The sequence below is a fragment of the Acromyrmex echinatior genome, unplaced genomic scaffold, assembly GCF_024713525.1.
Source record: "Acromyrmex echinatior isolate Ae372 unplaced genomic scaffold, ASM2471352v2 Scaffold20, whole genome shotgun sequence".
In the NCBI taxonomy this organism is placed as follows: domain Eukaryota; kingdom Metazoa; phylum Arthropoda; class Insecta; order Hymenoptera; family Formicidae; genus Acromyrmex; species Acromyrmex echinatior.
Genome location: NW_028259054.1, coordinates 1,026,875 through 1,043,569, shown reverse-complemented (window position 1 = coordinate 1,043,569; position 16,695 = coordinate 1,026,875). Strand labels below are relative to the sequence as shown.

At 33.6% G+C, this 16,695-nt stretch overlaps 1 protein-coding gene and 2 long non-coding RNA genes across 6 annotated transcripts in view; 2 read left to right on the top strand and 1 right to left on the bottom strand.

The window, feature by feature from the left end:
* Positions 1–5,656, bottom strand: part of Surf1 (surfeit locus protein 1) — an 85,729-nt gene extending 80,073 nt beyond the window's left edge. The window contains exon 1 of one of the 3 annotated variants that reach the window (XM_087416343.1): positions 5,313–5,656. In XM_087416343.1, the coding sequence (XP_087272469.1) occupies positions 5,313–5,517 (205 nt within the window). In that variant the 5' untranslated portion in view covers positions 5,518–5,656. The remainder of the gene's footprint in view (positions 1–5,312) is intronic. The other 2 variants (XM_087416341.1, XM_087416342.1) reach the window with 2 other exon arrangements.
* LOC147906579 (uncharacterized) overlaps positions 1–16,695 on the top strand; it is a 186,063-nt gene that overhangs the window by 23,639 nt on the left and 145,729 nt on the right. The window lies entirely within an intron of this gene.
* Positions 10,736–15,420, top strand: LOC147906586 (uncharacterized). Of its 2 annotated transcripts, none has more exons than XR_015548342.1 (2): positions 10,736–13,344; positions 14,537–15,420. It is a non-coding gene; the product is annotated as an uncharacterized LOC147906586 (long non-coding RNA). The 2 variants fall into 2 exon arrangements; XR_015548343.1 differs by lacking the exon at positions 14,537–15,420 and adding an exon at positions 13,665–13,955.

The following is a 16,695-nucleotide window of genomic DNA, read 5'->3' as shown; positions in this document are numbered from 1 at the left end:
TTGGGTCCCCCTCGGGTGAGGGCTTGCGAAGATTTTCTCCTCCCTCGTACAACAAAAAAAAAAATTTTAACAATCATGAAAGTAAAAATAACTAAGAACGAAACGTGGACCCTTAAAATCGAATCCCACGAGTACATGTATAATTCCTGCTACGAATTATATGTGCTCGCCTTCGGCACGCCGAGAGTGCGAACGAGACAGTGAGCTCCTTCTCACACTAGTCGCTTGTTTCAAGCAACCGAAAATGCTTTATCGGCAATCTTAGTCGCTCGGCGGCTCTAGGCATTAATAAGCGGGAGGCATTCTAAATAACATATAAGTTTTTAATCAATTGTAATAAAAGTGTACTCCTCCCATTAATTCAGAATAGTATAAATCATATTAATACGCAATAGTTTACGAAATGTATAATTTACGATTTTTCATACGCATTATAGAGTATATCCTTTATAAACTTGAGCAAGAATAATTCAATAGAAATAGAAGATTTTACTGGAAAAAAATTGTAAACCAGCCTTTCTTTTCACAAAAATCTCGAAAGGCCAAGAAAGGAATGCGTATGTTTGAGACTCGAGACTTGTGAAGAAAATATACGAAAAAAATCGAATAGTTGTAAAAAGCATGTTTTTCACTAAAACGAAAGATATTGATTGAAAAAAAAGTTCGGTATAAAATGTACGTATTCGAAATACTTACAAAATGAGATGTGAAACATTAAAATCAATATATTAGTTAAGTAGAAAAAAAAATTAAAAAACACTAAAAAAGACCTTCTTTTCACTCGCTCTCTGTTCACTGAGATTTAAACGCAAAGCTTTGAAATTCTCGTAAAATGTAGCCCTCGTATGACGAACAAATCTAGCCCTGAACGAGCCCTGAAATGTTCATTAGTTTCTGCAAAGAGATTTGTTCACTAAAAATCTGTCTGCGGAAAACTTAATTTCTTCATTTTTGAGCAATCGCACAACAATTTAGCGGTGATTTTTCTTCATCAAAAGTTGCACTATCACGTATACTTAATAATAAAACGATTTTTTGCAGTTAAACTATTATAAAACGACTTTGAAAAGTGGATATCTTTTTTCATATTTTTCAAAAAAAATGGAATTCCGTTAATATGCATCAAATAGCTGTATAAAGCGTTCGACAGCTGACATTTTTCTACAAATTTAAAAAAAAGGTTATCCTCCGACAGCCGAGGTAATAATTTTTTTTTTTTCAAAAAATCACTTTAGCTGTAATTTTTAAGATTAAGAGTTTTGTCTGACACCAATTTGTCAAGAAAATTAAAGAATTAAATTTAAGAATTAAATTTACTGTTAATTCTCGAATTTTTTGCTGTCGAAAAAGTTTATTTAAAATCATTGGAAAGTTGAGAAACGCGAGCGAGGCAACTCGCTAGGCGGAATAGAGCAAGTCGACGCACGGGAAAGGTCGGATCGCTCGGACGTGTGTGAAGTTGGCACTTCATCTTTTGGCATCGCAAGTTTTGATAAGAGTTCTATTGGCATCCGCAATAGTTCTATAGTTCCTGATAGGTTTTATAAATAGTTTCGTTGATTTAGCTAAAAAAAAATAACATTTGAAAATTTGTGATGCTAACTTGGCATCGCAAGATTAGAAAAAAGCAATTGAAAACTATGAAATTTTATAGTTCTCGATGAATTCTACAATTCCTGATAGATTTTAACATTAGTTCCGGTCTCTAAGTTATTTTAAATAATAATTAAACCCGCGCGCTGATACCGCAAAAGAGTAAAGTACCTTTTAATAGCTAGTTCCAGCCGACTTGTTAGTATTTTCCTATAGTTCTATAGTTCCGACGATTTTTATAGATTTCGTTCAGAGTTTTGCTCTTTAAGTATTTTTTAATAATAATTAAATCCGCGCATTGGCACCACAAAAATAAAGAACTATAGGAAAATGCCAACAAATCGACTGGAACTGCCTGTTAAAAGGTGCTTTACTGTTATGGTGCGGTGCCAGCGCGCGAATTTAATTATTACTGAAAAGTACTTAAAGAGCAGAACTCTAAGCAAAATCTATAAAAATCTTTGGAACTATTGTAGAATTATAGGAAAATGCCAACAAGTCGGCTGGAACTGGCTGTTAAAAGGTACTTTATTCTTTGTGATGTGTCAGCGCGCGGGTTTAATTATTTAAAATAACTTAGAGACCGGAACTATTGTTAAAATCTATCAGGAACTGTAGAGAACTATAAAATTTCATACTTTTCAATTGATTTTTTCTAATCTTGCGGTGCCATGGGAAGTTAGCATCACAAATTTTCAAATCTTATTTTTTTTAATTAAATCAACGAAACTATTTATAAAACCTAGGAATTAGTCAGGAACTATAGAACTATTGGGGGTGTCAATGGAATTCTTATCAAAACTTGCGGTGCCAAAAGATGAGGTGCCAACACGTATCGCTCGGTGACTCGCGCGTATCTGATTTCATGCGTTAAAGTTTGCTAAATTTACATTTTTTCCGCAATAAATTAACATGATTTTTTTTTAATCTGAGGTAGCTCGACGAGGTATAAACAAATAGCTTATTTAACCAAATTATTTGTAAAGTATTTGTAACCATGAAATTTTTAGTTTTTTGTTTCTTGAATTTTTATTTTTTCAATTTATAAAAGATCACTTTTTACAAAAACTAATAAACATTTCAGGCTCATTCAGGACTAGATTTGTTCGTCATTATGAGAGCTACATTTTACGAGAATTTCAAAGCTTTGCGTTTAAATGAACAGAGAGCGAGTAAAAAAGGGCCTTTTTCAGTGTTTTTATCTTTTTTTCTACTTAACTAATAGATCGATTTTGATGTTTCACGTTTCATTTTCTAGGTATTTCGAATACCTACATTTTTTATACCGAACTTTTTTTCCATACAATGAATATCTTTCGTTTTATAAGCGAAAAACGTTTTTACAACTATTCAATTTTTTTTCGCATATTTTCTTCACAAGTTTCAAGTCTCAAACATACGCATTTCTTTTCTAATGACCTTTCGAGATTTTCGTGAAGAGAAATGCTGGTTTATAATTTTTTTTCGGTAAAATTCTACTTCTACTGAAGTATTCTTGCTACTCGAGTTTATAAAGGAGAGATATACTATATAACGTGAAAAATTGTAAGAATTATACATATCGTAAATTATTGCGTGTTAATATGATTTATACTGTTCTGGATTAATGGGATGTGTACATTATTATTTTTTTAAAAACTTTATTTTATTAAAAACTTATATGTTATTTAGAATGCCCCTGGCCCCTTATTGATACCTAGGCCGAGATTACCGAGAAAGCATTTTCGGTCGTTTGAAACAAGTGACTAGTATGGGAAGGAGCACGCTGTCTCGTTTTCACTCTCGGCATGCCGAAAGTAAGCACATGGACATGGGTTCGTGCTTAAGTGTGTGGCTTGATTTTGCCAGATTTACCATCATCTAATTCGGTGTCGCCAACGCAGAATTTTTGGCTGAGTAGTCAGGAGCCTTAAGTAATGTATTAAGACGGTCCTCTGATTGATTCGTGACATTTTAAGACTGAATGTAAGACTTAACTATAGGTCTTAAATATAAGAACTGACTATGAATGTCGGCCTAGGATCTCCCCTTAAAGCCCGTATCAGATTACCGACTCTGCAAGCCGACCCGACTGCCAATTCTGACTGCCGATCAATAATGAATCAATCACAATAAGATTCAATGTGATATGTCTGATACGGGCTTAAGAAAATGCTGAACTAACGATCAAACTTGATTGATATCAGATTTTTTAAATTACAAAAAAACAGTCGAGAATAGTAACATCTTTAATTCATTCAATTACGTACAATAAAATAATGCCCATTAGAGCCAATACAGGATATCAGTGAAATTTGATTTATTTAAAATAATTACGATCACAAATGTGTCGATCCAATTCGGATCCTTAGCAATGCTCTCACGTAAATCGAAATATTAATGACAATTGGAATTACATAGTCAGCTAGGTGTAATGATGTAACTTCATTTCTGGTATAATGATCATCGAAATGTTTTTAACCTGTTAATATGTCAAGCATTGAGTCTCATCTGATTCGGAGAATTTGACATATCAACAACTTAAAAACGTTTTCTTCTCTTCTCTTCAATCTCAAGTTTAAACTTAAGATGATCTTGAATATAAAAACTCACTATGAATACCAGTCAAAAGATGGTATTCATAGTCTGTTCTTATTTAGATTGGCTTAAGTATTGTCTCAAGATATTAATACGGTTCTCTGATTACTTCATATCTTAAGAATGTACTTAAAACGATCTTAAATATAAAATTTGACTATGAATATCATCCTAGATTTCTTTTTACACAGGCTGTGTTTCAAAATTTGCACGTATTGAAAAGCTATAGTGTATATAACATAAACTATAGATTTTCAGTACTGATAATGTCCTACTTTACACAGAGCACTTGATATGCATAACTAACAAATAACTTTCTATTAAATTATCTTAATTTCAGCAATACATTTAAAGAATGCTGTACTAAGCTGGTATAATATACATCCATAGATGATTAATTAAATAATCATATTATGTATGTTTACAGGTACCTCCGAAATTAAGATTTAATAGAAAATTACTGATTAGTACATATATTAAGAGTTTGGTGTAAACATGGTCAGTAAATTTTCAAACACAGCCACAATTTACACTATTTATATCGAGCACTTGATACGCGTATTAATTAGCAACTTTCCATTAAAGTATCTTAATTTTAGCAACATATTTAAAGAATATTGTACTAAATTGGAACAATATGCATTAAAATGATTAATTAAATACACAAATTATGTATATATATATACGCGTATCACTGTTGAAATTAAGATAGTTCAATAGAAAATTACCATTTAGTACTCGTATTAAGAACTGATTGCTCCAACATTAATTTTAAGCAATGCTTAAAATTCTCTCCCTTTCTGTCTATCAACTTTAAAAAAAAGATTTTTAAGTTTCACTTAAAGTCAAAATAATTGATCCAATTCATCGAGCCTTAAATGCATGATTTAAACTAGCTAGGTTGTAGCACCCTATGAGTCAGAATATGATAAATTTCTTAACCTCTAAAATCTTGAATTTTAACTTAATAACTCGTTTCACGAGGCAAACCACTGCGTTTTTTGCCGGATTCTTTCGTTTTAAGTTGAAATACGTCGAAGTTAGTATATTATTTTATTAAGATTTGAGATGAGAGGGGTACTTCAAACAAATATTTTATTATAATGTAAATAAAATTTTAGAATAACAGATGGTAACATTACTTGCCAGTAAGGAATATCCATATAGACCAATCTTTTCCTCCAATTTTCGATATTTATTTGTCTCAATAGCCGTAGGCCTCCTCAGTTTAACTTCACTGCTCTTACATCTTGCTTGTGTATTTACATTACCGAATAATGACACTCGTTTATTATTGAGAGTACATTTTGCTCCTCTCAAAAAACTAAAAATCTTGGTTAGATTCATATTTAACTTTTTAGTTATATAAAAACTAATTAAGAAAATTTTATGTTTTCAATCATAAACAATAGTGAATTCAATCAGGCACATTCTGTACTGGTGTATGTATAATGTATGTATAACGCCGGTTACAATAAGGTTGCGTTCGGAAACACCATCCGAGTGGTCCCACGTGTCGTTTTATTCTTATTATTCACCTAATGTTAAATAAGAATAACGGGCGCACCCGCGTAATGTTTCTGAATGTAGCCTAAAGGTTACAATACCTTTTTTTCGATGAATTTCAGAGTGCGCTTCAAAACTCGACTCTGCCAATTCTAAAGAACCCTGAGTAGTGAGGGAAAGAGTAAGTCAGAGTACGTTATTCGAATTAAACAAATTTGGAACGTGAAAAAGTAAGGGAGATGAAGTCGCTAGAGACGAAGTCTGAGATGAAATCATTATGATCTGTATATTACAGAGTATGCAAGCCGATTGCAAATTCGTTGCGACAGCCAATATGAAGCGTTGATTTTAAATTGCAAGCTTCAGACTGATTGTTGCAACAAACTTGCGATCAGCTTGCAACTAATGTAGAACCAGCTTTAAGGGTCGTCTACATAAATCGCAAACGCAGACGCAGTTTGCAGACGCATCAGCCAATCAGAAGTGCCAATAGTACTAATAACTTTTAATTGGTTGTCGTAAATGCATCTGCAAACTGCGTTCTGCGTTTGCGACTTATATATTGGGTCATCTAAAAAGTATTCGCGGTTTTTTGTCACTAGATGTGTGTTGATCATATATCTAGTGACAAAGTACCGCGGATACTTTTTAGATGACCCAATAGATGGTCCTTTATCTTTCCAACGCGCTATATACTTCGAGCGGCCGGAACGTTTCTATCGGCGCGCTCTCATTAGTACAATTGCAAACATTAATATCTTGATTATTATTACGAATATCGCTAAACGATAAAGGATTTTTATGTTTATTTCGATTCCATCTACCTTCCTGTGGGCGGTTGGAGAAATCTAGCGGGACACCCTTATACAGATCATATATTATATTAATAAAGTTTTTTCTAAATAAGAAAGACAGTTAATACACAATATTAAAATTACATTTATATATAATGTTTTAATCAATGCATGTGAGTCAATAATCTTAATATATCTCCTTGATTTTTGAGGAATTTATGGTTATTTATTGAATGACTGATCTTTTGTTACACACACACACACACATACACACACACACACACACACGTGTGTATGTATATATATATATATATATATATATATATATGTATATGTATATATACATATAACATTATATTTAATATTTTATTTAGTAGAAAGAGATAAACTGAGATAAATCATATATGTATGTGTATACGTCTAATCTTGATATAAGCTTTCGAATTACATTTTCTCTCGTGTCCATTACCCACAATGAATTATTTTCTTGTAATGGTGTTCCGTTATCATTAATTATTAATATATGCACATTCTTAATTAATTTTAGAGCCATTTTAGTATCTTTACATGTCACAGGTAATAATAGGTATATCTATATGTTATTCAAATTTCGTTTCCGCACTTAGGGTCTGAGCACAATAATTGTCGTAACATTTAATTAGAGACTTAAGTTGACTTAAGTAGACGTAAGTAACGCACAAGCTTTGGCGTATGACGTACGATTTATTGCCGTCTTTTGGAGACACGGTAATAAGTTGTACGTGAAAGCTTGTGAGTTACTTACGTCATAATTTAAATCTCTAAGTAAGTGTTACGACAATTCTTGTGCTCAGACCCTTACTCTTTCAACCCATCTCGGAAGGGTTCATAGAGTTGACTCCGAGATTTACTTATATTGGGTCATCTAAAAAGTATCCGCGGTACTTTGTCACTAGATATATGACCATCAACACACATCTAGTAACAAAAAACCGCGGATACTTTTTAGATGACCCAATATAATATTATAATATAATAATATAATATAATTATAATTATATTACAATAATTAATTATAAATTTTAACGCTAAAATAAGCAATTGAAGCGACAGATTTGTCGCTCATTATCCAGCGGTTGAAATTTTGTAGTTTGAACAATTTCAACAACAAGCGTTAAACGCTATTGATAGTGTTGACATACTGTATCTATCGTGTTGATCACCATTGACTGCAATATATTGAGTCATCTAAAAAGTATCCACGGTACTTTGTCACTAGATATATGACGATCAACACACATCTAGTGACAAAAAACCGCGGATACTTTTTAGATGACCCAATATATAACCTAATTTATTTTTTTTATTGCTGATCCAAATAGAAAATTCTATGTGTGCATTCAGAATAATCTAATAACTGTTTAATTCAGCGCATTAATGTCAAATAATATATGAAAAATATGAACAACATATTAAATTTGTCGCTGAAATGTCAAATTTAACATTTCTTGTCCTTTTTTATGTATAAAATTGTCGCTCTAATAGTTTTGCGACAAAAATCGTCACGTGATCTTCTTTGTCGCTGAAATGGCGACGAGTTTAAGCAACTCGTGAAAATGTATCTTTACGTGGTTTCATGGACGAAACAGAGTCTTAGAAATCAGAGATGCGACATTGAAGGGGTATGATCAGATTGACTAACTTTATTATTATTAAAAAAAAATAAAATAATATAAATAACAATAGAATATTTACAGTATTTTATCTAAGAAATACTTTAAAAAGAAAGACTTTATTAAGAAATACTTAAAAAAACACTCTAATAAAAAAACTAATAAAAAACTACTAATAAAAAACACTCTAAATAGAAATAATGGTTACAACATAAATAAAATATGGAAGACCATTCTCTTGATTATTGAAGACCAAATTTCACCATCTCTTCTCTCACCCCTCCCCCCCCCCTCTTCCCACCTACTCCCACTCCAACAAGCAGCGTAATATAAAAAGGAAGGGCCTGGAGGAACAGCTCAGTATCAGGCAATCAGGCTGCTCCTCGCCTTGATGAAGTGGACTGCAAGGTTCACGAAACGTTGGCATTCCAAGAATGGATTTAGACACGGAGAAAACTCGCGAAACACACAACAGTTATAAAGAAATACTTTGTTCTTTTTCTAACAATTTAACTTTCCTGTGTAATGCATCAGCTGTCATCAGCTTAAAAGTACTTATACTAAATTATCAGGTTATAAGTACTTATACTGAATTAAAATGGCGATGACGACCTAACCAACGCATGTTGCATCTCTGGTTTCTAGAACTCTAGGATGAAATATTATGGCTCCGGTACAACAGCGTGATATTAGTCGTCCGCGACACGCGATATTCAATTATAGTATATCTTTAAAATGAGAATATCGCTGTACACTCATTAGCGTTTTCAACCCGAGCAAATTTGCTTCCATTTAGATTGGATAATGTTCTACTATTGATTGACGTTATATAGCTATATATAGCACGATTATATGAACCAAATATCGATTTATCATCTTCAGCCTTGAAAAATGGATGATGTACCCTAAGAAAAGTGGACATAGCTATGTAGTTTACATCCACTTTGTCAAAGGACAATAGTGCGTGACGGCATTTTGCAGTTACAAGTTTTGGGCCATCATGTCCTCTCTCATGTTTCTCTTTGGATGTACTACAGTCAGCTAGTTATAAATCGAAGTCCTGAGCGATGTGATAGATTTCCTAACCTAACAACATAGTTAACAATGTATTTTAGATAGATTATAGTTTAATATACTTATGTTATTTATATTATTTTTGATACACTTTCAATAAATAATACTTTAAAATTTAAACGCTTTTAACCTTATTATTTTCGTGAATTTAAAGCTCCCTATCGTAGCTATCGCACATGAAATAATGAAATCATACATTGTATATCGATCGACATATAGTATTGGACGGAGCATGCGACGAAATCTCTTTGATCTTTCGTCTTGACGAATCTAGTAAGGTTAAGTGGGCACGGAACTCTCTTTCTACTCTTTCTATTCTTTCTACCTATTAATCAAATTATATTTCAAGAGAAGGAGAACAGTAGTGTATTCTTTAAAGTCAGGAGCCATTCACAGTATTGACTGATACTAATGCATACGATAATTTTAAACTTACATTATTAATTATTAATTACAAAATAAAACTTGAAATATGGTTTCTGTACGTGTATTTTGTGCAAAAGTAACACTTTAAGCAAATGTATTAACTTAATGCCTCAGGGTCCTTGATTACATCATGATTTACTACTACCCTAATGAAAATGTAAAGCTTGTCGAAGCATCAAAGAAGTGTGAATAAAGAATTTTAACTTCGCTTCTTAAACACTTCATTGACTTTCCATTGACTCTTAGTGATTGAATATTCATACACGCTTCATGAACTTTCACCAAACGCTCCGTAAAGTGTACTCAAAACACATCTGTCACATTTCACACGTTTTAAATCTTTTTTTTCATTAACGTTTCTCATACGCTCCTCAACACTCCGCAATGAATGCATGGAGCGTACTGATACACTTCCTAAACACTTCATTCATTAGTACTTCGTCTATGCTTTCCAAACGTTCGGAAGAAAGTATACGCATTCAAATTCGCTTTGTGTACGCTTCCAGAATATAGAGATAAAAAAATTTATTTTAAAATGGAACATCATTGAACTGTACAGCAAACGTAAACGAAGCGTCGTTGAATAGTATGTGGCACAGCCACTAGAGGGACTTAGCGAAATTAACTTCTCGAATTTAAAAAACCGCACAGACTAGGATAAAAAATGTAGCATTGAAAGATTTTTCAGTTGTGTTCTAATGAAATAATTTTTTGAAGTGATCTCCTGGCTCCAAGAAAAAAGCATAGCACTTTTTTTTACCGAATAAATGAAATATATTTTAAAATATTATTTGATTACCAAGGATCTCAATTACACTTCATTCACGTTCGTCTAAGAATTCGACGATGCTCCGTTTACATTCTCTAGACTACCTAATCACGCTTCATTCAACGAATATTCTGCTCGTGTATTTTGCTTGCCGAAGAACTTATCTATATTTTTATTTATGTTTCTTTAATGTTTAGTTGACGTTTCCTTTATGTTCTACGTTCCAATTTGCATAATGCATAGTTTGGGCAGTAGCAATAATGGATTAAGGAGTAGGCATAGAAATCAACCAATCATAGTTGAATGTGAGAAAAATAATCAACTATGATTGGTCGATTTCTACGCTTACTCCTTAATCAATTACTGGTACTGCCCATTGTAGACCATGAATAATACATGGTCTACAATGATAGTATCAGTAATGGATGAGACTATAAGAGTAAGTAATTGACCAATCACAGTCAATTATTCTTCTCATATTGTTAAGGTCTTAACACAACAAGCACAGGCATAGGCAACGGGGAATAATGAATCGTCCAATCAGAGCTCTGGTGTGTAGTTGGATTGTTACGTCCCAAGGTCCAACCAAAGGTTGGTAATTGATACCTGGACAAACCGGGGACCAATGGCGGGTAACAAATCGAGAGTTGCGCGTCCTTTCGGTTAAGAAGAAACCTACGGTAATCCCTTCATGAATCTTGCTGGTGGTTCGGTCCGTGGTGCGGGACACGCGGCTCAGTCTGGACTCCGGTTGGTCAGGCTCCTTGTAAGTGCTCGATGATTGGCCGGCGCTGATTCCGCTCGTTCACACACACGATCTCCAAGTTAAACGATATACGCGCGGCGGCGTTTATTGTAAAAGGAGAGGTTTCGTCAAATATTATTATATATACGTACTTATAATTGCTCAAAAGTAATTAGTGTATTTTATAACTTCTGCAGTTGCTACTTACATATCCAGACTTATGTTATAACTAATAATTAGATGCGGTTAACTAGGAAGGTTAAATAAGATGTACCTATGATTAGATTGGATTGCTCACGTGAGTAGAATTTAGGAATTAAACTAGAAATCACGATACTCTGGAAGAGACCGTTTCTCTTCGACCAGACCTGACCCCGGGAGGTTTTGAACTAACTCCTTAAAACACTCGCTGCTCGCGAGAGAGAGCAAGTCCCGTTTTTAGAACTCGCACGCTTTCAGGAAAAAGGTGCCCCTCCATGCTGGTAGGGCGCGTGAGGTGGGGAGAAGATGTCAGGGCGGTCCCTGCAGTTCTAGTGCCCCGTTATTGAAGTAAGGAAAAAATTTGTAATTTGGCCAGGGACATTCCTGGACAAGTTTTATAAGTACCGCTGACGTGACAGGATATTATATCCCAAAGTTCTGATTGGATGGCTCGTTATTCTCTGTTGTCTGTGTCTATTGCCTGTGCCTATTGTGTTTAAGCCTTTACGTCCCGGGGAGGTTCGGCCAGTTCTCCGGTTTCGAACTAACTCGAGACTGTAGGTTTAAAATTGTTTCGCGGTTCGCGCCTCGAGAAGGATCTCGATCGCAATTGTCCGATCCATTGATTGGCTAAAGCCGAGCACTAGATATGCCGACTATGGTAGATTCTGGATCGTTCCACGATTGCTCTCCTGTTCTCCCTAGGTACGCGAAGAATCTTTCGAGGATTTCAGGGCACTCGGAGCAATTCGCGAGGGCATGCAGAGTAATTGTTAATACTAAGCACACGTTGCAAAATTCAAAGCGTTCCGGATGCCTCAAGTGGATGTAATGCCGCAAGACTTCTTGGTAATTTTTCTTTTCGGTTTCTGGTGCGGAGGTATAGCATTCGGGACATATAATCGTATCGCTTTATTTTGAAAAACGACGATACGCAGCATGCACCGTTTAACTAAGAAGTACGTGGGCTAATCGTCAAAATTCGATGGAAGGACGCGAAGATGGATGTATGGGGCACATGCAATTAATAAGTAGTTGATTAACGATGTGCTTAAATGCTCACTTACCTACTACTCGATTGTACTTGGCCTTCAAATATCAACGGGGATAGATGATCGGCATCCCAGTCTTCGGCCTCAGGGTGAATCAGGTTGTTGGTCCTAGGTTTTGCAGAAAGCAAGCTCCTCTCTCTCTCTCTCTCTCCTCCCCTTCTCCCCCCTTTCTTTCTCACTCTAGTGCGAATGATTATTTCGTGTGGAGTTATCGAGAAGATGTGGCATCCACAATACACTGACTTAAGTTAGTTTATTTAATCGTATATTTATGATTCACACACCGATACATTATTTATTAATCGTCCACTTTTTGTTAATTATTTCTAGATTTAAACATTTGAATTGATGCTAGAATTAGAAGAAAAATGAAGGTTAATATTTTTCGTCCTCAGGATTAAAAGATAAAGATTTAGAAATTAGGCTTCGCACACGGCGCTTAAATTAACTGCGGCGATTAGTCGTCGGTCAACGGGAGGAGCTGACAATTTGCCTGTGACCGCTTGGGATAAGGTGCGTTGTTATTCTGCTTCTCTCTTACATTTTTGCCCGTGGGCATTCCTAACTCCCCCTTCCGTTGACTGCACTGGGGAGTAGAGAGCCTATAATCAGAATGACGCCATACGAGAGATGACGTCATGTTTTAGCGAAATTCTGCGAGAGACAAAGAGATATACAGTCTCAGTCTATCCAACAGACTGTCAGTTTTAGAGTTAGGTGGAACAGAGCATTGAACGACATAGATACGTAAAAGTATATTGAAAAAAATAATAATTATCGAAATTATTTTAGAAATATGGTTGGATGTACAATACCGTTTTGTAACAATTCATTAAAAAAAGGATATGTTATGAAAATAATTCCGAAAGACACAGAACGCCGAATGAATTGGTTAAAGAGTATAAATGGCAAATATAAAAATTGGACATCGTCAAAAAATTCATCTGTATGTGAGGTAAAGTAATTTATTCTTTATAAATAATGTATTTAAAATATAAAAATAAAAATGTAACATAAAATATACACAGATTAATTATAATATCTGAAGACACGGTAGTGTCTTGGCACTAAGTATTATATATGTATAGTCATCACATTGGTTACGAATTTAATTCTTTCTCTTTTTGTCGTAATCTTTTCAATTATATATCATTGCATTGTGAGTCTAAATCAAATAATATGATAATTACGATATTTAATGTATGATATTTTATAAAATGGTATATACATATATAATATTTTTCTGAATTTTTGAATTCTTTTATATTATTACAGATGCATTTTGCTCCTAAAATGTGGGAACAGAAAATGGATAATAAACTAGCGCATTTAATAGCGCAAATAATGTGCAATAAATAACGTTTTGTTTTTATAAAGTAATGTGCAATATTACAAAATGTACAATATTGCAATAGTACAAAACAAATGAAATTTTATAATAAATAATATATGTAAAAGTTTTATTATTTTATATATTGGGTCATCTAAAAAGTATCCGCGGTACTTTGTCACTAGATATATGACCATCAACACACATCTAGTGACAAAAAACCGCGGATACTTTTTAGATGACCCAATACAATAATATATATATTATTATTTTATATACAATATTTATTTATTATCATTTTTTAATTTGTCACAATTTTTTAGCATTTTTTAGCATGAATTCAAAATTTAGAAAATAATAAAAATTTAAAAAACTAGAGGGAATGGCTAAAGCATGGCGGACCAATCACAAGTGATACCCGTATGGTATATGGCTCTGATTATAGGCTCTCTAATATATTGGAAATGAAAACCTGTAATATCGATCTTGATTAACTTTAGCCTTCGCTCCAGCATCCCCTTAAGGCTTTCTTACATTTATCTTCAGATATTCTAAAAATTATTTCATTGGCTACTGAGCATCTAAAGATAAATTTAAGGAAGCCTTAAGTACAAGATCTGACTATAAATACGGATAATAATCTGCATTCGCAAATGGGCTAATATACTTTTATAAATGTACTTTTGTTAATGTATTTGTGTAAGCTGAATTCATAATTTGAATTAGGGATTTTTAGGTTTTAAGGACGTAGCGTGGATGAAATCTCGATGGACGAAATTTTGTATTATAGGAAGACAATATGATCTCTGATTTACAGACGCTGCATGATAACATATTGCAGCAGTTGCTTGCCGAAAATACTCCAAAAAAAGGATGCAGTGGACAGTTTCCTGGAGCAGTTGAGAGATATCCTGCGTAGGTTGAGCTATCTTCGAAAAAGGCGAATAGTAGAGCTGCTGCATCTCGTTCATACGGCAGAAGACGAAGAATTGGCGGAGAAGGAACTTCAAAGATTATAAATTTTTTGTATTATTATTGTTACCTTTAATTTTTTATCAATACGTTATACATTATATAATAAAAAATAAAATTTATTCTATTATTTATTTCTATTTCAATAAAACCTGACGAGTAGTTCATATTTGGATTTGATAGAAATAAAAGTTTTGTTGTTACACTACAATGTGTATGTCAAGTTCAAAACATTAAAGTATGTACGATCTTATATTTATTAATAATTAGAAAAAATATGGTTTTTTTTTGTTTTATAATGATTGAGAGTTAATCGCAAAATTTCACAGTAAACTATTTATCTAACGCATTGTCACAATTACCAATGAGTTTCTCTGAAATCTTCATGAAATTTTTCTTCTCTTCTTTTTTAAACAACATAGATGTGATACATAACATAAATAATTACATAACATAATATTGTATATAATTACATAATATAGAAATTTAATACATATTCATTGTTTAGAGCTTTCTTCCACTACCAATCAAGTGGGTTTGAAGTTTCAAAATACGTAACAAAGGCATCTCTAATTTGTATAGCCTCAACGTTCGTACACTGCAATTACGTATATTTTCAATTCCAATTGACATTAGATTTCGGTCATTACCACTTAAAACAGAATACATTCTTTCCGATGACTCCAATTGAAGTTCACGTTTCATTATAAAATTATGTATGGCCGTTGCAGCTTGAACGGCTAATTTGGCCGTTGAGCAACAATTGACCGATGAAAAATGCGCCATCTTACCGCTAATAATCCAAACGCACATTCGATTGTTTTCCGTGCCCGACTTAATCTGTAATTTATATAATACTTTTTTTTGTAATAGTTAAGTTCCCACTCCGAGAGTATGGCCACATCATATAAGATGTTAGTGGAAATGCCTCGTCCCCTACTAAGACATACGGAAATTTGAATCTGTTACCATCCAAATGCCTGGCAGGTAGTTGAAGTAAATTTGTATTTAATAGTCGAGCAAGGTCACTGCTAGCAAATACTCGCTCGCATACGTCTCTCTTCTGCTCCAATGTCCACGAAGCTGAAGTAACCATTTGCATCACTCACAGCTAATAGATTTATATTGTGACTACTTTTATAATTATAGTAGCATGAACCACTATTCGGTGGTGCCTATAATTAATAAGAATTCAATAATATCAGATTTGTTAAAAAAATGTATGAAAAATGAAATTATATTAGAGGGAGTGGTTCATTTGCACATTGTAGCAATTGCCCACTGTCAGTTACAACGACTTTTGAGTAGAGTTTTTTTAAATTTTTTTTTGGCGCTGTGATTGGCTTGTGCACAATTGACTCGTGCGCAATCGATTTTTATATCACTCATATCAGATACATACCTGAATGATAATGTGCTTCTCATCTATAGAGCCAACACATTTGGAAATTGACAGATTTGTTCGAATTCATCAGCAACCTTTTGCCAATTTTCAGGGGTAGGTTGCAGAAAAACTGTATCCTCCCACAAGTTGCAGTGCAAGTCTCTCTTACGATTTTGGATGCTGTATTGGGTGCAATACGAAATGCATATGAATGAGATGCTAAACTGTCATCGGATGTTAACCAGTGCAAAGTCAACTGCAATCTTGTACGAGGTGAAATTGGGATTCGACAACTTTTTTTTTCTGAATCCGTGGTCCAACTAACGTTAGCAGTTTTTCAAATAATTCTGGTCATTCTAAAATAATTGAAGAACTTTTCATGATCAAACATTTGCATCTCAAGAACCAACTTGCACCTTGTAAATGCCTCATTTCGTGCGTGAACATTAGCCGTATCCAGAATTTCCGTTTCATTCTCATATTTTTTTGTTTTTGTAATAAAACAATGTACCTTGAGTACAAGTTTCGCACTTTCTCGAACATTGGTTCAGCACGCCAAGTTGGCAAATTTTTCGCTGTTTTTTTAATTTAACTAATAAGATTGTTTTTTCATTCATATT